Source organism: Rhinopithecus roxellana, chromosome 12, assembly GCF_007565055.1.
Source record: "Rhinopithecus roxellana isolate Shanxi Qingling chromosome 12, ASM756505v1, whole genome shotgun sequence".
Taxonomy (NCBI): domain Eukaryota; kingdom Metazoa; phylum Chordata; class Mammalia; order Primates; family Cercopithecidae; genus Rhinopithecus; species Rhinopithecus roxellana.
The window spans coordinates 57,592,505-57,615,092 of NC_044560.1; the positions used below are offsets into that span (position 1 = coordinate 57,592,505).

Genomic DNA, 22,588 nt, shown 5'->3' on the forward strand with positions numbered 1-22,588 from the left:
TAACCAGTGCTCTTAGATAAATACCCAAGAGAAATGAAAATAAGGACCTATATACAAATGTTTATTGCAATTTTATTAATGATTGCTAAAAATGAGGAGGGGGGTATCCATCAACTAGTGAAAAGATAATGGATATATGGTACATCCATAGAGTGGGATACTACTCAGCAGTAAAATAAATGAATTATTGATTGTGCAGCAACATGGGTGAATCTCAGAAGCACTATACTAAGTGAAAAGTCAGACACAGAAAGCAGACTTTATTATTTCACTTAAATGACGTTCTGGAAAAGGAAAAACTACACGGAGAGAAATCACACAGTGCTTGCCAGGGGATAGGTGTAGAATAAGGAAATTGACTCTAAAGGGAGAACAAGGTAACTTTTTGGGGTTCTAAAATACTCTATATTTTGAGCATGGTGGTGGTTATACACACATACATTTGTCAGAGTTATTAGAAATGTATACATAAAAATGATGACTTTTCTACATGTAAATTATACCTCAATAAATCTAATTTTAACAAAGAGTCAAAGAAAAACAATCAATTTTTATTCAGTAGATTATTTTACTAGCTCTATTAAGATTAAAGGTCTCAAATCAGATTGTATTTACTAAATGCTTTTTCTGACATGGTAAAATAGATAGCTTTCAAACATATAATGAGATTTGTCTGTTGATAAGATGTACTTGTAGACCTTTAGACTAGTGTGGTTTCAAAATTTGTGAAACGTTGTTCGAGATTATGGTTGGCAAATTTTTTTGTAAAGGTCCAAATTATAAATATTTCAGGCTTTGCAAGCCGTATCTCTGTCACAGCTACTCAGTTCTGCCATTGTAGCAAGAAAGTAACTGTAGATGATATGTAAACAAATAGGTGTGACTGTATTCCAATAAGGCTTTCTTTGTAAAACAGGCATTGCAGACTATAGTTTGTTGATCCCTGTTTTAAGTAATTGCAGAAAGTCATGAAACAGTGATTAAAGCAAAAATTGATACTGGCTCAAAAAAAAATTCCTTAAAATATACCAATTTTCTTATTAGGAATTAAACATGGGCCAGCGATGTTCAGATACTAGAGGAATTGTCTTTGAAGATGTGAAAGTGCCTAAAGAAAATGTTTTAATTGGTGACGGAGCTGGTTTCAAAATTGCAATGGGAGCTTTTGATAAAACCAGACCTGCAGTAAGTAATATGAGTTGACAATCCTCATAGGATCTTTTATTTATTACATTAAATAAGTAGTTTTACTTTAAAATTTTATGTTTAGTGTGTTTCTCTTTTTAATATCTGCTTATTTTTTTAAGGGTATAGGAGAAATACTGTTACTTTTCTTTTTTTTTTTTTTGAGACAGAGTCACACTCTGTAACCAGGCTGGAGTGCAGTGGTACAATCTCAGCTCATTGCAACCTTTGCGTCCTGGGTTCAAGAGATTCTCCTGCCTCAGCCTCAGTGAGTAGCTGGGACTACAGGCGCCCGCCACACTGCCCAGCTAATTTTTGTATTTTTAGTAGAGATGTGATTTCATCATATTAGCCAGGATGGTCTCGATCCCTTGACCTCGGCCTCCCAAAGTGCTGGGATTACAGGTGGGAGTCACTGCGCCTGACCATATTGTTACTTTTCTTAATTTTTTAAATAATTCTTCAACTGTTCTTACTATCCATTATAGAAATTATTTTAGCAACTGCAAAATTACTGTAGTTGGTGCTAGATTTAGAGAGGCAGTCTACCCTAAATATGATCATCCTGTTAATATGTACTCACTTTCTGTTTTCACTCATTAAGAATATTTCCCCTAGTAACGTTTCTCTTGTTAAACAAAAGGAATGACTTTCTTCTAGAGTATGATACTATGCCTAACAAATGCCTCTTACTACCTTTAATTAACAAATAATATAAACTTACATGCCTATTCCCCACTCCCCACCAGTTTCTTGTTGCTGTACATCACCTTCTCTTTGTACACTCCATAACTTAGACACTTAGGTAGATATTGTGTGTTTTAAAGATAGTATGAACTTTTGCTTTATAATATGTTAAAATGCTAGGTATCTGCTGGTGCTGTTGGATTAGCACAAAGAGCTTTGGATGAAGCTACCAAGTATGCCCTGGAAAGGAAAACTTTTGGAAAGTTACTTATAGAGGTAATTTTAATACTGCTTGCTTTCTTCAAATGTAAAGACATTCATTATCATTTAATATTTAGAAATGATTTTTAAACCACAAACTGATCAATTTCTACTTTGACAGCAGGAAGATAATGTGGTTTTATCAAGATGAGTTTCAAAGATAACTTTCTTTTTAAATTGTGCCGCTATTGGTTACTTCTGTACCTGACACTGTGCTATGCGTTTTTTTTGTTTGTTTGTTTTGAGACGGAGTCTCGCTCTGTTGCTCAGGCTAGAGTGCAGTGGCACAATATTGGTTCACCACAACCTCCGCCTCCCGAGTTCAAGCAATTCTCTTGCCTCAGCCTCCCGAGTAGCGGGAACTACAGGTGTGCACCACTATGCCTGGCTAATTCTTGTATTTTTAGTAGAGATGGGGTTTCAGTATGTTGGCCAGGCTGGTCTCGATCCACCCGCTTCAGCCTCCCAAAGTGCTGGGATTACAGGAATGAGCCACCAGGCCCGGCCTTGTGCTATGCATTTTAAATATATTTTCTAATTCTCTCAGTAACACTTTTTTGAGTAGTATTATCTCTTTTAAGGATCAAGAAACTGAAGCTCAGAGGTATCAAATGATTTGTCCGAGTCTATACAATTTATAAGTCACAGATCTAGAATTCTATTTTATACTTTTTTTTTTTTTTTTTTTTTTTTTTTAGCGGTGGTGGGTGGGGGACAAAGTCTTGCTCTGTTGTCCAGGCTGAAGTACAGTGGTGTGATCTGGGCTCACTGAAACCCCCACCTCCCGTGTTCAAGTGATTCTCCTGCCTCAACCCCCGAGTCGCTGGGACTACAGACACACACCACCACACACAGCTAATTTTGGTATTTTTAGTAGAGACAGGGTTCCCTTATGTTGGCCGGGCTGATGTTGAACTCCTGGCCTCAAGTGATCTGCCTGCCTCGGCCTCCCAAAGTGCTAGGATTACAGGCCTGAACCACTGCACCTGGCCTATGTTATACTCTTAATTCTGTTACTTCCCATCTCTTCTCGAGTGTCAGATAATTTTAGTACTATAAAGAGTCGTGTCTTCCATGAATTTCCAGGGTAATTCTTAACTCTTATCCCTTCAAATATTGATGCCCCCCATTATCTGTATTCTCTCCTGCAACTTACTATGAGTTGTATAGTGAACCTCCTATTTCTTTCTCTCTCTTTTTTTTTTTTTTTTTTGAGATAGTGTCTTGGTTGCCCAAATGTGAGTGCAATGGTGCAGTCATGGCTCATTGCAGCTTCTCAGGATCAAGCAATCCTCTCACTTCAGCCTCCTAAATAACTGGAACTATAGGGGCACACCATCATGCCTGCCTAATCTTTTTATTTTTGTAGAGATAGGGTCTCACTGTGTTGCCCAGGCTGGTCCCAAACACCTGAGCTCAAGCAATCCTTCCACCTCGGCCCCTCATGAGCCTCCTATTCCTATCTCCGTTTGTCAGTGGTTCTCTAACTATCTGTGGCGAAAGACCAGTTTGTTTTAATTTCCAGTTAATGTGGACCATTATTTTTGTAAAATATAAGAGTGTCACAACAATATTAAATTGCTGTAAAAGTTTCTAAATGCTTATTCTCATCTTCTGTACCATCAACCAGTAACAGTGTGAATCGGCACTGTGGACAAACTTGTATTAGCACTGCTCTGTGTCCCTTAACCTTAGTTTCGTAATTTATCTTTCTGCACTATATTCTAGGTAATTTTTTCAGATCTGCTTTCTAGTTCTCTTATCTCGTGCCTAATCTATTTAATCTATCTATTGATTTTTGTATTAATGACTACTTTTCATTTCCAGATGTTATATTTGGTTTTTTCCATTATACCTTCTTTTCAACATTGTACCACCTTTTCCTTTTTTGTCATTAATCATGTAAAAATTCTTCATTTATAATCAATTTCAGATTTTTTTTGTTAACTTCAATTCTTAAGGTGATAATCTTTCAAGGTGTATTGTGTCTCCTAACTCTTTTATGGTCAGTTATTTTGCTTTTATTTTTTATTTGTAAACAACTTATCTGCAGGAGGTACTGTATTTCTCAGAGCATTATGGAAGCATATTAGAAAGTGGCTTTTGTACTTTTTTGGCACTTTTATTAGATACTCCGGAGATTTCACCATTCTAAGAGCTGTTATTTTACATTCATTTCTCTACTTGGGGACTCCTGTATCACAGAGGCCATGTACATTGATCCCACACATTAAGAAACTCCCTACATTCCAGTCTGAGCAACAGCGTGAGACCCTGTCTCAAAACAACAACAGTAACAAAAGTCCTTTTTTTTCTTGTTCTTTTTTTAACCCTCCTGGGCAAGAGAAGTACAAGGGGTTTGTGTGCACTTAACATTTTTCCTTCAACTTTGGAAAATCTGACACACTCACTCATTTTATGAGGCCAGCGTCATCCTCATAGCAAAGTCTGGCAGAGACACAACAAAATAAAGAATTTTAGACCAATATCCCTGATGAACATTGATGCAGAAATCCTCAATAAAATACTGGCAAACCAAATCCAGCAGCACATCAAAAAGCTTATCCACCATGATCAAGTTTGCTTCATCCCTGGGATGCAGGCTGGTGAAGGTAATCCATCCTATAAACAGAACCAAAGACAAAAATCACATGATTATCTCAATAGATGCAGGAAAGGCCTTCGACAAAATTCAACAGCCCTTCATACTAAAAACTCTCAATAAACTAGGTATTGATGGGATGTATCTCAAAATAATAAGAGCTATTTATGACAAACCCACATCCAAAATCATACTGAATGGGCAAAAACTGGAAGCATTCCCTTTGAAAACTGGCATAAGACAGGGATGCCCTCTCTCACCACTCCTATTCAACGTAGTGTTGGAAGTTCTGACCAGGGCAATCAGGCAGGAGAAAGAAATAAAGGGTATTCAATTAGGAAAAGAGGAAGTCAAATTGTCCCTGTTTCCAGATGACATGAGGGTATGTAAAATAAGACCTCTACCACTGATCGTGCCCTTCTTCTTCAAAGTTATTATCGCTACCCAACATTCTGTCATATCAGTATTTGTTTATTGTCTCCCCTCACAGTCTCACTAGAATGTAAGCTCCAAATGAGCAGGAAAGTTATGTTTTTAGAAACCTTTCTACTACTAGCACTTAGATGTCTTGTGCTGTGAACTTCTATTTTATTCATAAAACAAACAGTGATTGAATACCTACTCTATTAAATACTAATAATCAGATGCTTTCCCTGTTCCAGGCACTATTCCGGGTGCTTAACATATATTAACTCTAATCTTCATAATACTCTGGAATAGGTACTGTTATTTCCATTTATCGCATGCAAAATGATTAGGCCTATCTAATAAATTATGGGACTAAGATTTGAACCCAAGTAGTCACTTGTATCAGGAAAAACTCTCTCAAACCATGTTTTTCTTCTGTTCTCAACACCACAAAAATGATCAACACAGAAGAAGACTTCTATGACCAAAGATGTGGGAGGATATACCCCACACACCAAGCAACAGACACTAGCTGGGTATCCTCTGACTTAGTTCCAATACTACCTACCCAGAGATAGCATCAGATCCCACAGGCTTAATCTCACAAGACTGCCCCTTCTTTTCCCCCAGTTGCAAGTCCTGATCTCCAGAACTTCTGGCTGACTGGCTTCAAGTTGGTGTTCCCATGACCCCGTCTGTGAATTCCAGTAATTTGCTAAAGCAGCTCACAGAACTCAGGGAAACAAATTTACCAGTTTATTAGGAAGGATATCTAATTTTTTAATTTTAATTTTATTTTATTTTTAATTATTTTTTTCAGACAGAGTCTCACTCTTGTTGCCCAGGCTAGAGTGCAATGGTGTGATCTCGGCTCACTGCAGTCTCTGCCTCCTGGGTTCAATTGATTCTTCTGCCTCAGCCTCCCAAGTAGCTGGCATTACAGGCACCTGCCACCATGCCTGGCCAATTTTTTATTTTTATTTTTAGTAGAGACAGGGTTTCACCATGTTGGCCAGGCTGGTCTCAAACTCCTGACCTCAGGTGATCCGCCTGCCTTGGGCTCCCAAAGTGCTGGGATTACAGGTGTGAGCTACCACGCCCAGCCATGAAGGATATTTTAAAGGATACAGATGAAGGAAGATGCATATGGCTTACATGCCCTCCCTGGGAATCTCACCCTATAGGAACCTCTGGAAGTTCTCCAAACCGTGTCCTCTTGAGAGGTGAAGCCAGCTGGACTTCCTGGGTCCAGTGGGGACTTGGAGGACTTTTCTGTCTAGCTAGAGGATTATAAACACACCAATCAGCACTCTGTAAAAATGCACCAATCAGCACTCTGTGTCTAACTAAAGGATTGTAAACACACCAATCAGCACTCTGTAAAAATGCACCAATCAGTGCTCTGTGTCTAGCTAAAGGATTGTATATGCCTCAATCAGCACTCTGTGTCTAGCTAAAGGATTGTAAACACACCAATCAGCACTCTGTAAAAATGCACCAATCAGCACTCTGTGTCTAGCTAGAGGATTATAAATGCACCAGTCAGCACTCTGTAAAATGGACCAGTCAGTGCTCTGTAAAATGGACCAGTCAGCACTCTGTAAAATGGACCAGTCAGCAGGATGTCGGCTGGGACAAATAAGGGAATAAAAGCTGGCCACCCCAGCCAGCAGTGGCAACCTGCTCCAGTCCCCTTCCACGCTGTGGAAGCTTTGTTCTTTCACTCTTCACAATAAATCTTGCTGCTTACTCTTTGAGTCTGCACCACCTTTAAGAGCTGTAACACTCGCCACGAAGGTCTGCGGCTTCATTCTTGAAGTCAGCAAGACCACGAACCCACTGGAAGAAAGAAACTCTGGACACATCTGAAAGAACAAACTCCAGACACACCATCTTTAAGAGCTGTAACACTCACCGTGAAGGTCTGCAGCTTCATTCTTGAAGTCAGCGAGACCAAGAACCCACTGGAAGGAACCAACTCTGGACACACTCTTGAGTGTTCATGGAGGCTTCATTATATAGGCACGATCAATTAAATCATTGGTCATTGATGATTTAACTTGACCTTTAGCCCCTCTCCCCTCCCTGGAGGTTGTGGGGGTGGGGCTTAAGGTCTTAACCCTCTAATCCTGCCGTCGTCTTTGCAGTGACCAACACCATGCTGAACCTATCAGACAATAGACAGCACTTTGGAGATCCCGAGGAATTTAGGAGTTGTATGCCAGGAAACAGGAACATATTTCCATCCTATAACATATCTTGGCCATATAACTAACTCATAGAGCACTTACTATCCCTTATTGAAAGTATTTGTTTTATGTCTTCTATTCAATTCTGAGCCTGTAGAGTCTAAGAAGCATCTTTTAGTTGTTCTTTCCTCTGTCTTGGTATCTGATACAATGCCACATGATTTTTCTCTATCTGTAGCAACCTTTTTTTTTTTTTTTTTTTTTTTTTTTTTGAGATGGAGTTTCGCTTTTGTTGCCCAGGCTGGAGTGCAATGGCATGATCTTGGCTCACCACAACCTCCACCTCCCAGGTTTAAGCAATTCTTCTGCCTCAGCCTCCTGAATAGTTGGTATTACAGGCATGCGTCACCATGCCTGGCTAATTTTGTATTTTTAGTAGAGACGAGGTTTCTCCATATTGATCAGGCTGGTCTCAAACTCCCAACCTCAGGTGATCCGCCCGCCTCAGCCTCTTAAAGTGCTGTGATTACAGGTGTGAGCCACCTGCACCCCGCCAGCAAATTTCTTTTAAAAAGTCCTAGCAGAGGCCGGGCATGGTGACTCACACCTGTAATCCTAGCATTTAGGGGGGCCGAAGTGGGTGGATCCCTTGAGCCTAGGAGTTTGAGAACAGCGTGGGCAACATAGGGAGACCTCATCTCTATTTAAAAAAAAAAAAAAAAAAAAAAAAAAGCTGGTTGTGGTGGCTCAGGCCTGTAATCCTAGCACTTTGGGAGGCTGAGGCGGGCGGATCACCTGTGATCAGGAGTTTGAGACCAGCCTGGCCAACATGGTGAAACCCTGTCTCTACTAAAAATCCAAAAAAAAAAAAAAAAAATTAGCCGGGCGTGGTGGCACATGCCTAGCTACTCAGGAGGCTGAGGCAGGAAAATCGCTTGAACCTGGGGGTCGGAGGTTGCAGTGTGCCGATATCGCACCACTTCACTCCAGCCTGAGCGACAGAGTAAAACTCAGTCTTGAAAAAAAAAAAAAAAAGTGCCAGCTAAAAAGTCCCAGCTACTCTGGGGGCTGAGGCGGGAGGGTCGTTGAGGCTGCAGTGATCTTAGATCATGCCATTGCATTGCAGCCTGGATGACAAAGTGAGACCCTGTCTCAAAAAAAAAAAAAAAAAAAAAAATAGGCAAACTGAAATTGAAGGACATTTTACATAAAATAACCAATCAACATTCTTCAGAAGTGCAAAGATATAAAAGGTAAGGAAGAATTGAGGAATTGTAATAGCCTGGGAAAGAATAAGAAGAAATAACTAAATTCAGTGTATACTGGTGGAGAAAGAACATTAGTAGAAAACTTGAGCAGATTTGAGTAAGGCTTATAGTTTAGTTGTTAATACTATACCAGTATTTCAGAAGAAATAACTAAATTCAATGTGTAATGGTGAAAAGAAAAAGAACGTTAGAAAACTTGACCAGATTTGAGTAAGGCTTATAGTTTAGTTATTAATACTATACCAGTGTTAATGTCCTATTCTCAATCATGGCACTATGGTTTGGTAATATGTTAACATTAGAGGAAGGTGGGTGTAACTTCTATAAACCTAAAATTAGTTAATGAAAAATTTCTAAATTTTTAAATTTAGAAATTTAAAAAAAAAAAAAAAAAAAAGGTCAGGCGCAGTGACTCATGCCTGTAATCTCAGTACTTTGGGAGGCCTAAGTAGGAGGATTGCTTGAGGCTAGGAGTTGCAGACCAGCCTGGGCAACATAGCAAGACCTCGTCACTATAAAAATAAGCCCCAGGAAAAAACTTTTAAGTTTTCTCAATAAATATCCTTTAACTTTTTTCTTTTTAATTCTAGCACCAAGCGATATCATTTATGCTGGCTGAAATGGCAATGAAAGTTGAACTAGCTAGAATGAGTTACCAGAGAGCAGCTTGGGAGGTTGATTCTGGTCGTCGAAATACCTATTATGCTTCTATTGCAAAGGCATTTGCTGGAGATATTGCAAATCAGTTAGCTACTGATGCTGTGCAGATATTTGGAGGCAATGGATTTAATACAGAATATCCTGTAGAAAAACTGATGAGGGATGCCAAGATCTATCAGGTAAGGTTAAAGATGATTTTTTTGGTTTGCAAGGGAGAGAGAATATTCATAAATGACAAAGTAGATTTCTGATTATTTAGAAATTTTATGTCCCTAGTAGCAATAAATGACTCTCATATATGGCTGTGAGCCAGTTTTTGGAATTAATTAATAGAAAGAAGAATGTTATTTGTGATTAAGTATAAGTCTGAAGAGAGAATAGGCTAAAAAAACAAATGGTACAGACATGTGTATTATGTTTGGATTAGATTTCTTTGAGTTTTAACATCTTAGCTCATTGTGACCCAAACTTTTCTCTCCAAAAAGTATGCATGTCATTTAAAATTAATTATTTTGACTTGAATCTTGCCTGACAACTATTTAATTTATTGTAACTATACTTGGAGTCAAAAACCAACATGAGGAGACAGTGATGTAGATGAATTCCAAAATAAATTAGTAGTCAAAAAAACTTAGAAGGAATTTAGTAAAAGGAAATATAAATGTGCATGTTCTCTACATGTGGCTTAAGTAATTACTTAATAATTACCACATTCTTGCTCCTCAGTATCTCTGCCCTTGCTCCCCCTACACCTAGCAAATTATATGATTCATCCGGTCATTTGAAATACTGAGTTCGGGCCGGGCGCGGTGGCTCAAGCCTGTAATCCCAGCACTTTGGGAGGCCGAGGCGGGCGGATCACGAGGTCAGGAGATCGAGACCATCCTGGCTAACATGGTGAAACCCCATCTCTACTAAAAAAATACAAAAAACTAGCCGGGCGAGGTGGCGGGCGCCTGTAGTCCCAGCTACTCGGGAGGCTGAGGCAGGAGAATGGCGTAAACCCGGGAGGCGGAGTTTGCAGTGAGCTGAGATCTGGCCACTGCACTCTAGCCTGGGTGACAGAGCGAGACTCCTTCTCAAAAAAAAAAAAAAAGAAATATTGAGTTCGAATCAGAAGGCTAGAGTGAGAAGGAATGTTAGACATAGTGTGGCCTCTCCATGTAGACATGAAAAAACTGAGGTCCAGAATTTGTGCCTTATCCAAAGTCACAGGTTTATGTGTTGATACTCTTCCTCTCCTAGAGTCTTTAATTATAATTATTACTATGATTATCATCAACCGTTTAGATTTTATCTGCCATCTGAGAAGCTAAACTAATGAATGGCTAAAGTTAGAAGTTTAGAATGGAAATAAGGTCTGACTCTTGAAATCCTTCCAGCATCTTTTTCTTCAGCAACTCTGTTCCATAGGCAGTGGGAGAAAAAAATTAAGAATAAAAGACTTAAGGAGACAGCTAGCTAACTACAGTTCAGAAAAGTTGGACAAATATTTTGGCCATAATGAACTTCAGTTTTCCCAAATTTTCTGAAATGTAAATATATTTTCTTTTTTCTATGTTTTGAAGACTCTTTTCCAAAATTTTGATACATGACTTTTTATAACTTAAACCAATCTTTAGAGAATTCCATATTTTCAGACTTTCACAAAATCAGGTTTTGGAATCTGTATAGGCTACAGTCACTATATATGTTTTGATTCAGTTTTATATTACAACGCAGCTTATACTACTATCTAAAATGTTGAATAAATCAAAGTATTTATGTACTAAAGATATTTAACCTACACTTATATTTTTTTGCAGATTTATGAAGGTACTTCACAAATTCAAAGACTTATTATAGCCCGTGAACACATTGGCAAGTATAAAAATTAAAAAAATCACTGTAGAAACATTGAATAACAATCCACTGTTTCAGCTCCAGAAAAGAGAAAGGGCTTTAACGTTGTTTCCAGTGAAAATAAAAATAAATCCTCTTATATTAAATCTAAGCAACTGCTTATTATTAGTAGTTTATACTTTTGCTTAACTCTGTTATGTCTCTTAAGCAGGTTTAGTTTTTATTAAAATGATGTGTTTTCTTTAGTACTACTTTACTTGAATTACATTAACTTAGAAAAGTACATATGTTTTGTTATTTTGATCTCTTAAGATTAATATCACAGAAATTTCTTGGAATTTTATTTTTGTAATGACTGAAAAGTGGGCTTAGAAAGCATTCGAGATGTTACAAAATTTACATTTAGAAAATATTTTAGTATTTGAATACTATCAACTTGTCAGTGACTTTGCAGACTTAATGATATTATTAAAGTTCTTTTTACTGCAGTTTGGAAAGCATTTGCTTTCAGTTTAGCACAGAAACAGTCAAAATTTTGACATTCATATTCTCCTAATTTACAGCTACAAGAACTTTCTTGAAAATCTTAATTCTGAACCCATATTTCACTTACCTTATTTGAAATAAATCAATGAAGCTTGCCTTAAATTATTTTTATATGGCTGTTGGTCTCTAGGTAGCCTTTGGTCTGTTTTACACAATCTCATTTCATATGTTTGCATTTTGGCAAAGAACTTAATAAAATTGTTCAGTGCTTATTATCACACCTTTCTGTATTTTTTTCAGGAAATTTCATGACTTCATATAATAGTGTATATTTTGTGTATTTACTATGATGAAAAAAAGTCAAGTTTTAATTTTGAATTGAATAAAGTTACCTGTTCATTTTTTATTAATTATATTTTTAAAGACCTCAGAAAATATAAATATGAAATAATATAAGAACTCAAATCTCTGAATTTAATATTTGTTTTTAATTCTAAATATCAAATACCGCTAAACTGGTATTATTAAAGTTATACTAAATAGAGTGCTTTCTGACATCATATCTCATTCTCCAGTTCTCTGACATCAACCGTGTCCTACATTTTAATTCTTTTCTGACACTATGCAGCTGATTAGGCTCAATCCTATAAGGCTGCCCTCACTTCAGAGGCCAGTCACAAGTCCTGAGTCCCCAAGCTACCTGTACTCTGTCCAACCTGGCTGGAAATTCAAGTATTCCCATAACCCTGCCCTCAGGTTTGATAATTTGCCAGAATAGCTCACAGAACTCAGGAAAACACTTTACTTACATTTACCTGTTTATATCATAAAGGGTACAACTAGGAACAATTAATGAAGAGGTACATAGGGAAAGATATGGAGGGAGAGGGGAGATGCAGAGCTTCCATGCCTTCTTCCATCTTATTACCTTCCCTGCATGTCTCTGTATTCCTCAACTTGGAAGCTCCCCAACTTTCATTCAGTAGTTTCCATCGAGCTCAATCTCCAGTCCTTCACTTCTCCCTAGAGGTCCAAGGTGAAAGCTGGAAGTTTCCAACTGTATTAGTCTCCTAGGGCTGTCATAAAAAAACTAGAGACTTGGTGTCTTAAATAAATTTATTTTCTCACAGTTCTGGAAGCTAAAATTTCAAGATCAAGGTGCCATTAGGGTTGTTTCTAGTGAGGCCTCTCTTCCTGTCTTATAGACTACCACCTTCTGTGTCCTTACATATCCTCTTCTCTGTGCATCATGAAGGGTTGGGTTAGGGGGAGCTCCTGCGTCTTTTTCTCCTCTTCTAAGGACACTAGCCCTGTGAGATTAGAGCCCTATGCTCGTGACCTTAATTAACTTCCTAAAAGATCCTGTCTTCAAGTACAATCACATTGGGAGTTAAGGCTTCAACACAGAAATTTTGGAGGGACACAATTCAGTCCATAACATCACCCTCTAATGACTTAGTCCTTCTGGTGAACAGATTCTTCCTGAGATTATCTAGGGGCCCCACCCTAAGTCATCTCATATGCCAAATTCAGGTATGATTGAAAAGGTTTCTAAGGAATAACAGAAGATACTCCAAGCACTCAAGAAATTCCAAGGATTTTAGGAGCTCTGTGCCAGGAACTGGGGACAAAGACCAAATAAATTTCTTATACCACACTGAATTGCCAAAATAAAAATCTAATCTTTTACAAATATAAAATATTTAAATGACATTTCCTTCATGCTCAATGATGAAATTTTATTTAAATGATACAACTTGAGATTGGTAAGGAAATTTAGAGAATTCTTAATTGCTATTATGTAGAAATCAGAAATTAAATAGAATGTATATATTTCAAATGCAAATTTGAATTTGCAGTACAGAGGCGCAACCATTTCTAAACATAAAGCTTCTAGACATGGGCTGGGCATGGTGGCTCGTACCTATAATCCCAACATTTTGGGAGGCTGAGGTGGGAGGATCACTGAAGCCAGGAATTTAAGGCTTCAGTGAACTGTGATGGCACCATTTATACTTTATCCTGGGTGACAGAGTGAGACCCTGTCTAAAAAGAAAAAAGGGCCAGATGCAATGGCTCATGCCTGTAATGCCAGCACTTTGGGAGGCTGAGGTGGGCAGAGCACAAGGTCAGGAGTTTGAGACCAGCCTGACCAACATAGTGAAACCCTGTCTCTACTAAAAATACAAAAAATTACCTGGGCATGGTGGTGGGCACCTGTAATTCCAGCTACTTAGGAGGCTGAGGCAGGAGAATCACTTGAACCCAGGAGGCCGAGGTTGCAGTGAGCTGAGATCATGCCATTGTACTGCAGGCTGGGCAACAAGAGTAAAACTCCATCAAAAAAGGAAGGAAGGAAGGCAACAAGAGTAAAACTCCATCAAAAAAGGAAGGAAGGGAAAGAGGGAGGGAGGGAAAAGAAAAGGTTTCTACACAGGATATAAATGTACTCCAAAAGAAGGGAGGGAGGGAGGGAGGAAGGAAGGAAGGAGAAAAGAAAAGGTTTCTACACAACATATAAATGTACTCCAAAGCATTATGATGAGAATATTACAGTATCCTTGCTAACAAAGATTAAGCACTTACGTAATTTTGTACCAGTTAAGCCTTTTTAGTCACAAGTAACAAATGAATTTAAACTACTTTAAGCAAATATGTATTTTAAGTATGTGGAAATGACTCATAGATGTGAAAGGCAGGAATGGAGTCAGTCTCAGGAAGGGGCTAAAACCAGAATAGTCAGTCCTCCGGAATCCATGAAATATATGTAGTCTTTTGCTAACTCTCCACTTCTGTCATATTTTATTCATTGTTGTTCTATAGCCTAACTGTCTCTGCTTCTTTGATCCCACGATAGAATCAGACTTCACTGTAGCGTATTTCTATTTTGGATTGACCACCACATTTATAAGCTTGCTGACTAGCTAGGGCCATTACAAGAAGGAGAGTAGGTACAGTCATGGACTACAAACGTGACTGTTAGCAGCCTCCATTAGTGAATTGATGGTTCCTAGAGAAAGCATAGTTTTACATGTGATCTGGTAGTTTTACCGAATTTTAATGAATGTTTAAGGAATCTATCAGAGTCATCAATTTGCATAGAGGGAGAAGAATTATTCAGTGACTCCTCTGGATTAAAAAAAAAATCGTCATTGATATGGCTTCTAGAATTACGGCCATTAATTTGAATACATTATCAAATAGTACAAAGGGTCTTTGGAGATTAAAGATTAAATTCCACTGGCAACAGTGTTTTTTCTTAATATGTGAAAGACTATATTTAACTCAATGGATGAGGGAATTAGTACGAAGTTAAAACTGGTATAAGGGAGAATTTGAAGAGCAGATAATAGGCAGTAATAAATGCTTAAAAGAATTTGCTAGGCTGGGTGCAGTGGCTCATGCCTGTAATTCTAGCACTTTGGGAGGCTGAGGCGGGCGGATCACCTGAGATGGGGAGTTCAAGACCAGCCTGACCAACGTGGAGAAACCCTGTCTCTACTAAAAATACAAAATTAGCTGGGCATGGTGGTGCATGCCTGCAATCCCAGCTACTCGGGAGGCTGAGACAGGAGGATCACTTGAACCTGGGAGGTGGAGGTTGTGGTGAGCTGAGATCGTGCCATTGCACTTCAGCCTGGGCAACAAGAGCAAAACTCCGTCTAAAAAAAAAAAGAATTTGCTAGTAGATTAACCATATCCTATAGGACAGGGGTCCCCAACTCCCAGGCCACAAACCAGTAGCAGTCTCTGGGCCATTAGGAACTGTGCTGCACAGCAGGAGGTGAGTGTTAGGCGAGTGAGCATTACTGCCTGAGCTCCACCTCCTGTCAAATCAGTGGCAACATGAGATTCTCATAGGAGCACGAACCCTATTGTGAACTGCACACATGAGGGATCTAGGTTTCGTGCTTCTATGAGAATCTAATGCCTAATGATCTGAGAACATTTTTATCCCCAAACCATCTCCCCCCACCCCAAACCATCTCCCCCCACCCCCGCCCCCGCCACCTTCTGAGTCTGTGGAAAAATTATCTTCCACAAAACCGGTCCCTGGTGCCAAAAAGGTTGGGGACCACTGGTATAGGGCAATAAAACCTAATGGGACCATCTTTTTTACAGAGCAGAAATTAGTTGCAGCTCAGGTTCAGTTGCATTACTTTCCATTTTTTTTTACAATTTAACATTTACATTTACAATTGTATAACAGTCTATCCAATAAAAAGACAATGGTACATATCCCATCAGATAATATGCAGAGGATCCATTAGATAATACCTAGCACACCACTAAAGGGATACCCAATAATTTATTGTATCCTTTTTCAAGACTTTGACAGTGTTTCTTAACAGTATCTTCCTTTTCATCAAAAGGAATTTGCCACAAGTATTCCTGATGAGTAAAAAGCAAATTTCATTAGGTTTATCTGGATTATTTGCCTAGGTACAGTACAGCAAGAGTGTTCATTAGTCATGTAGATCTCCTCCAATTTACTTTGCAAATCCAGAACCATACAGTACTGAACAAATTACTAAGGCCACAGGATTAACTTCTGTCTGAAATTTTTCATCGGAAACCTCAAATTGGACTTTTAAAAGCCTCTATAGCTTGACATCCCAAGGCTGGGGAACCAAATCCAAGAAACTCTCCACTAGATTTCTCCTGTAGTACCTAAGAACTTGGGTGAATCTCTCTCCTTAACATCTTCAAAATTTGCTAGGGTTCCTGGCCTGCTGAGTATTGCTCTTCCTTACCACTGATAAGACAAACATTTAAGCCAGGCACTTTGCCAGTGTTATTGAGACAGCTTTATAGGCATTGATTCTACATATAGTCAACTTGTTTTCTAATAACAGGTTTATCATAACTGATTAAATTAGAATTATTTTCAAAACGGACACTCTAGGTATGGTCCTCATGACCTAATCAATTATCCTGGTAAAAAGGAGGTCAGATTCCTTTTGAATATTGCTATGAAATAAAAGGAGATTCAGCACATTCCTGAAATCTGAGGGCTTAGAATCACATGCCATTTAAAAATGTCAGGGCTGGGCACAGTGGTTTATGCCTGTAATCCCAGCACTTTGGGAGGCTAAGGTGGTAGGATTGCTTGATTCTAGGAGTTCAAGACTAGCCTGGGCAAGATGGTGAGACCTCATCTCTACAAAAAATTAGAAAATTAACTAGATGTGGAGATGCACACCTGTGGTCCCAGCTACATAGGGGGCTGAGTCAGGAAGATCCCTTGGACCTAGGAGGTTGAGGCTGCAATGATCCATGTTCACACCACTACACCCTAGCCTGGATGACAGAGCAAGACCCTGTTGCAAAAAAAAGAAAAAAGAAAAATTTCAGTCTACAAAAGCGGAGTACATGAAATCAATAGCTTATGAAGAATTTTAAAGGGCTTCCTCATATACCATAAAAATAGAACACTACATCAACAATATTCCAATAAATAAATAACCATGATTAAATTTCTCTCATCAGTTCATTCAGTCCTGTGTAATTATTCTGCTGGAAATTGGGTCGGTGGACTGCTTTCATGAATCAGTCTGTTTCCAGAAGAGAGTCCTAGAAATGCAGACTCAGTTCACTGCTATGGCTTGAAAGTTGTCTAATCTATATCTGCTCAGAAGCCTGTACCCATGAATCTATTTTTTTGAAGAATTTATCAGTAGTCCAAAGCACCTGGTTCTTTCCATGAGGCTCTAAGACTGCCCTTTCTTGAAAACACAAATTTGGCTTCTAGTTTATAGCAGAGCCCTTGAGCAAGCATCAGAGTAGCACAGAAATTCTGTGTACATGGCCAAAGCTAAATGGTGTTTGATAAGGTTTGGCTCTGTGTCCTCACTCAAATCTCATCTTGAATTGTAATCCTGGGGGTGATTTCCCACATAATAGTCTCATGATAGTGAATTCTCACAAGATCTGACAGTTTTATAAGGGGCTCTTACCCCTTCGCTCTCTCCTTTTTCCTGCCACCATGTGAAGAAGATCTTGTTTCCCCTTCATCTTCTGGCATCATTGAAAGTCTCCTGAGGCCTCCTCAGTCGTGGAACTGTGAGTCAATTAAGCCTCTTTCCTTTATAAATTACCCAGTTGCAGGTATTTCTTTATAGCTGTGTGAAAATGGACTAATACAGTGTTAATTATTCAATATCAGAAAGAAAGAATTCAATTCTTTATTATAGCATAGCTACTACATTTCTTTGGAGGGGGATTATTTTTATTTGAATAAATGTAATAGAATATTCAATGAAAAGTAATCCTGTCTTAAAGGATTGGGTGGTAGACAGAATTTAAGAAAGGATTACTTTTCACTGAATATTTTCCTGTTAGGCAGCTGCTTTTCGTAATTCTATGCATTCACAGATATATATTTTTTCCTTTGTTTCCCACATAAATAGCATACTGTACGGTTTGTTGCTTTCATTTTATGTCTGTTTTCACTTGGTATATTTTAAAGACCTTTCCATATATGTAGAGTTTCTTCATTCTCTTTAATAGCTGTATAATGAATATACCATAGTTTATTTAACCTTTTGATGGTCAATTAACTTTGTTTCTTTGTTTGTTAGTTTGATTTTTTAAATGCAGTCTTGCTCGGTCACCTAGGCTGGAGTACAGTGGTGTGATCTCAGATCTCAGCTCAATGCAACCTCTGCCTCCTGGGTTCAAGCGATTTTCCTGTGTGAGCCTCTTGAGTAGCTGGGATTATAGGCATGTACCACCACGCCCAGCTAATTTTTGTATTTTTTTAGTGGAGTCGGGGTTTCGCCATGTTGGCCAGACTGGTCTCAAACTCCTGACCTCAGGTGATCTGCCTGCCTCAGCCTCCCAAAGTGCTGGGATTACAGGTGTGAGCCACTGGGCCCGGCCAATTAAATTATTTAAATCTTTTACTATTACAAAGACCGCTCCTGTGGTTATTCTTGCACATAAGTCATTTCACAACCAAGGGGGTATATTCATAGGATAAATACCTAGGAATAGAATTTTGAAATGTAGTTCAAGAATTGGGCTGGGGGCGGTGGCTCATATTTGTAATTCCAGCACTTTGGGAGGCTGAGGCAGGAGGATGGAGGATTGCTTGGGCCCAGGAGTTTAAGACCAGCCTGGGCAACACAGGAAGACCCTACTTCCTAAAAAAATAAAAATAAATAAATAATAAATAAATAAATAAAAAGCTGGGCTGCTGTCACAGTATGTTGATGCACACCTTTGGTCCCAGTTCTCTGGAGACTGAGGATGATCTCTTGAGCCTGGGAGGATGAGTCTGTAGAGAGTCCTGATCCCACTACTGCATTCCAGCCTGGAGAAGAGAGTAAGATCCTGTCTCAAAAATAATAATAATAAAAATTAAAACTGAATTGTTAGAATGTTTGTTTCCTACATATATTTCTATTTTGCTTACCACTATACCCCCAGAACTTAGAATAATATTGGCATATTCTAGGCATTCAATACATATTAGTTGAATGAATTTATACAGTAGAAAGTGAGGTTTATTTTTCATTCTTTCAGTAGTTATTAACAATCTGAATAATGTTACTTTCTGGGTCTGATGCTTACATTATTCTTATTTCAAGCATTGCCTTTCCCGGGATATCTTATCAATCCCTGTGTCCCTCTGTTTTCCCCTCTACCACAACTCTCTCCCATCTGATTTACAGGCACATTTTCCATAGCATACTAAGCTTGCCTTTGTAAGAGAATTTGACACAGATTATTTGCCAACTATTTTTCCCACTAGGCTCCTTCAGGGTAGAAGCATTTCTTTCTTTTTTTTTTTTTTTTTTTTGAGACGGAGTCTTGCTCTGTCGCCCGGTCTGGAGTGCAGTGGCTGGATCTCAGCTCACTGCAAGCTCCGCCTCCCGGGTTTACGCCATTCTCCTGCCTCAGCCTCCGGAGTAGCTGGGACTACAGGCGCCCGCCACCTCGCCCGGCTAGTTTTTTGTATTTTTAGTAGAGACGGGGTTTCACCGTGTTAGCCAGGATGGTCTCGATCTCCTGACCTTGTGATCCGCCCGTCTCGGCCTCCCAAAGTGCTGGGATTACAGGCTTGAGCCACCGCGCCCGGCCAGAAGCATTTCTTATAGGGCCATCTATGTATAGGGCCAGCTATGTAGCACATGCTTGATACTTGATGCTTATGTTTACATAATGTAAATTTAGATGATTATCGCTCTCTAGCTCTTGTCAGAGCAAATGCAAATGTTCTCCAGAAAAAAACGCCTTCCAATTAGGCCCTAATATGAGCTGACAACAAAAAATCTTCAAAATAAATAAAGAACCAATCAGCATGAAATAAAGTCAACTGAAAATTAAAAATAACACATTTGGGACCTTGATATGGTTTGGATCTGTGTCCCCACCCAAATCTCATGTTCAACTGTAATCCCAGTGTTGAAGACGTGGCTGGTGGGAGGTGACTGGATCATGGGAATGGTTTCTAATGGTTTAACATCATCCCTCTGAACACTGTCCTTGTGATAATGAGTGAGTTTTTGCATGAGATCTGGTTGTTTAAAATCGTGTGGTGCCTCTGCCCTGCACCTTTTCCTCCTACTCTGGCCATGTAAGACTTGCCTGCTTCCCCTTCACCTTCTGCCGTGATTGTAAGTTTCCTGAGGCCTTTCCAGCTGTGCTTCCTATATAGCTTGCCAAACCATGAGCCAATTAAACCTATTTTCTTTATCAATTATCCAGTCTAAGGTATTTCTTTATATCAATGAGAGAACTGACTAACACAGACCTCAAGACTCCAGATATTAGAATGATCAGATAAACAGTACAGTTGGCTGTACTGTGTTTCTGTGAGTTCATTATCTCTGGATTCAACCAACCTCAGATGAGAAATACTCAGGGGAAAAAAAAAAAATTTCACAAAGTTCCAAAAAGCAAAACTTGAATTTGCTACATTTAAGTACTACCTTAAATCCACAAATAAGAGTGATATGTAGGCATCTTATTAGATATTATAAGAAATCTAGAAATGATTTAAAGTATATGGGAGGATGTGCATAGGTTATATGCAAATACTATGCTGTTTTATAGAAAGGACTTGAGCATCCTTGGAGTTTCATATCTGCAGGGGTTCCTGGTACCAGTACCCCTGCAGATAACAAGAGAAAACTGTATAAAATAACTCAACGTGAAAGATGTAAAGAAATTTGAAAAATCACACAATGGAAAACAATAGGAATCTATCAAAACAAACAGGCAGATCTGAAAAATAATCAGTTGGAATCTGAAATAGTATTTCTCAAGTTTTAACATGCCTAGGAGTCCTCAGGGAGCTTACCAAAATGCAGAATGCGATTTGGTACGTCTAGGATGTGACTCAGACTCTGCCTTTCTAATAGCTCTCAGAGTGATTTTGATGCTACTAGCCCATGGACTTTAAGTAAGAAAAGAACACCAGCATATAGATTGGAATAAATTACCCAGGATGCATTACAGAAAGACAAAAAGGTGAAAAATACAAGAGGTTAAGAAATGAGAAGGATGCAACAAGAAAGTGTAACATGTCAGCAAAGTTCAGTGGCTCATTCCTGTAATCCCATCACTTTGGGAGGCTGAGGTAGACGGATGACTTCAGGTCAGAAGTTTGAGACCAGCCTGGCCAACATGGTGAAACCCTGTCTCTACTAAAAATACCAAAAAATTAGCCAGGCGTGGTGGCACACGCCTGTAATCCCAGCTATTCAGGAGACTGAGGCAGGAGAATCACTTGAACCCATGAGGTGGAGGTTGCAGTGAGCTGAGATCACACCACTGTATTCCAGCCTGGGCGACAGAGAGACCCCATCTCAAAAAAAAAAAAAAAAAGGAAGTCTAACGTGTCAACTAAACTACCAGAAAGGGAGATGTTAAAAGAGAGAAAGCCCACTCCTTACATTTGTAGGGCCTGGAGCAAAATCACAAGTGCACACCCACATACCATATAAGATACATTTAACAATTAAAAGTTAATACCCAACTTAATCCACAGTTAAATAAAATATGATCTGGGCGGGTCATGGTGGCTCACATATGTAATCCCAACACTTTGGGAGGCCAAGGTGGGTGGATTGCTTGAGGCCAGGAATTCTAAAACAGCCTGAGCAACATAGTGAGACCTCCTGTCTCTACAAAACACGCACACAAATTAGCTAGGCATGGTGGCACATACCTGTAGTCCTAGCTACTTGGGAGGCTGAGGTGGGAGGATCACTTGAGCCTGTGAGGTAGAGGCTGCAGTGAGCTGTGATCACACCACTGCACTCCAGCTTGGGCAACAGAGCAAGACTCTGTCTTTAAAAAAAAAAGGGGCTGGGTGTGGTGGCTCATGCCTGTAATCCCAACAGGTTGGGAGGCCAAGGTGGGCAGATCAGAAGGTCAGGAGTTCGAGACCAACTTGGCCAACATGGTGAAACCTTGTCTCTACTAAAAATACAAAAATTAGCCAGGCATGGTGGCGGGCACCTGTAATCCCAGCTACTTTGGAGGCTGAGGCAGGAGAATCACTTGAATCCGGGAGGGGGAGGTTGCAGTGAGCCGAGATAGTGCCATTGCACTCCAGCCTGGGCAACAAGAGCAAGACTTCATCTCAAAAAAAAAAAAAAAAGTTCTGGCAAGGCACAGTGACTCAGGCCAGTAATCCCAGCACTTTGGGAGGCCAAGAAGAGGGGATTGCTTGCATCCAGGAGTTCAAGATCAGCCTGAGCAACATAGTAAAACCTGTGTCTACAAAAAATAAAAAATTAGCTGGGCATGCTGGTATGCACCTGTATTCTCAGCTACTTAGGAGGCTGAAGTGGGAGGATCACTTGAGCCCAAAAGGTCCAGGGTGCATTGAGTGGTGATTGTGCCACTGTACTCAGCCTGGGGACAGAGTGAGACCATGTCTCAAAAATCTATCTATCTGTCTGTCTGTCTGTCTATCTATCTATCTATCTATCTATCTATCTATCTATCTATCTATCTATCTATCTTCTGTCCTCCAGCTTTCATAG

The 22,588-nt window shown here is 39.3% G+C and overlaps 1 protein-coding gene across 3 annotated transcripts in view; it reads left to right on the forward strand.

Annotated features, from left to right (window-relative positions):
• ACADM (acyl-CoA dehydrogenase medium chain) overlaps window positions 1-11,868 on the forward strand; it is a 38,875-nt gene extending 27,007 nt beyond the window's left edge. For 2 of the 3 annotated variants that reach the window (XM_030942197.1, XM_010368597.2), the window contains 4 exons: window positions 1,045-1,185; window positions 2,053-2,148; window positions 9,191-9,439; window positions 11,066-11,868. In XM_030942197.1, the coding sequence (XP_030798057.1) occupies window positions 1,045-1,185; window positions 2,053-2,148; window positions 9,191-9,439; window positions 11,066-11,137 (558 nt within the window). In that variant the 3' untranslated portion in view covers window positions 11,138-11,868. The remainder of the gene's footprint in view (window positions 1-1,044; window positions 1,186-2,052; window positions 2,149-9,190; window positions 9,440-11,065) is intronic. The other variant, XM_010368598.2, reaches the window with a different exon arrangement.
• Window positions 11,869-22,588: the final 10,720 nt, after the last annotated feature.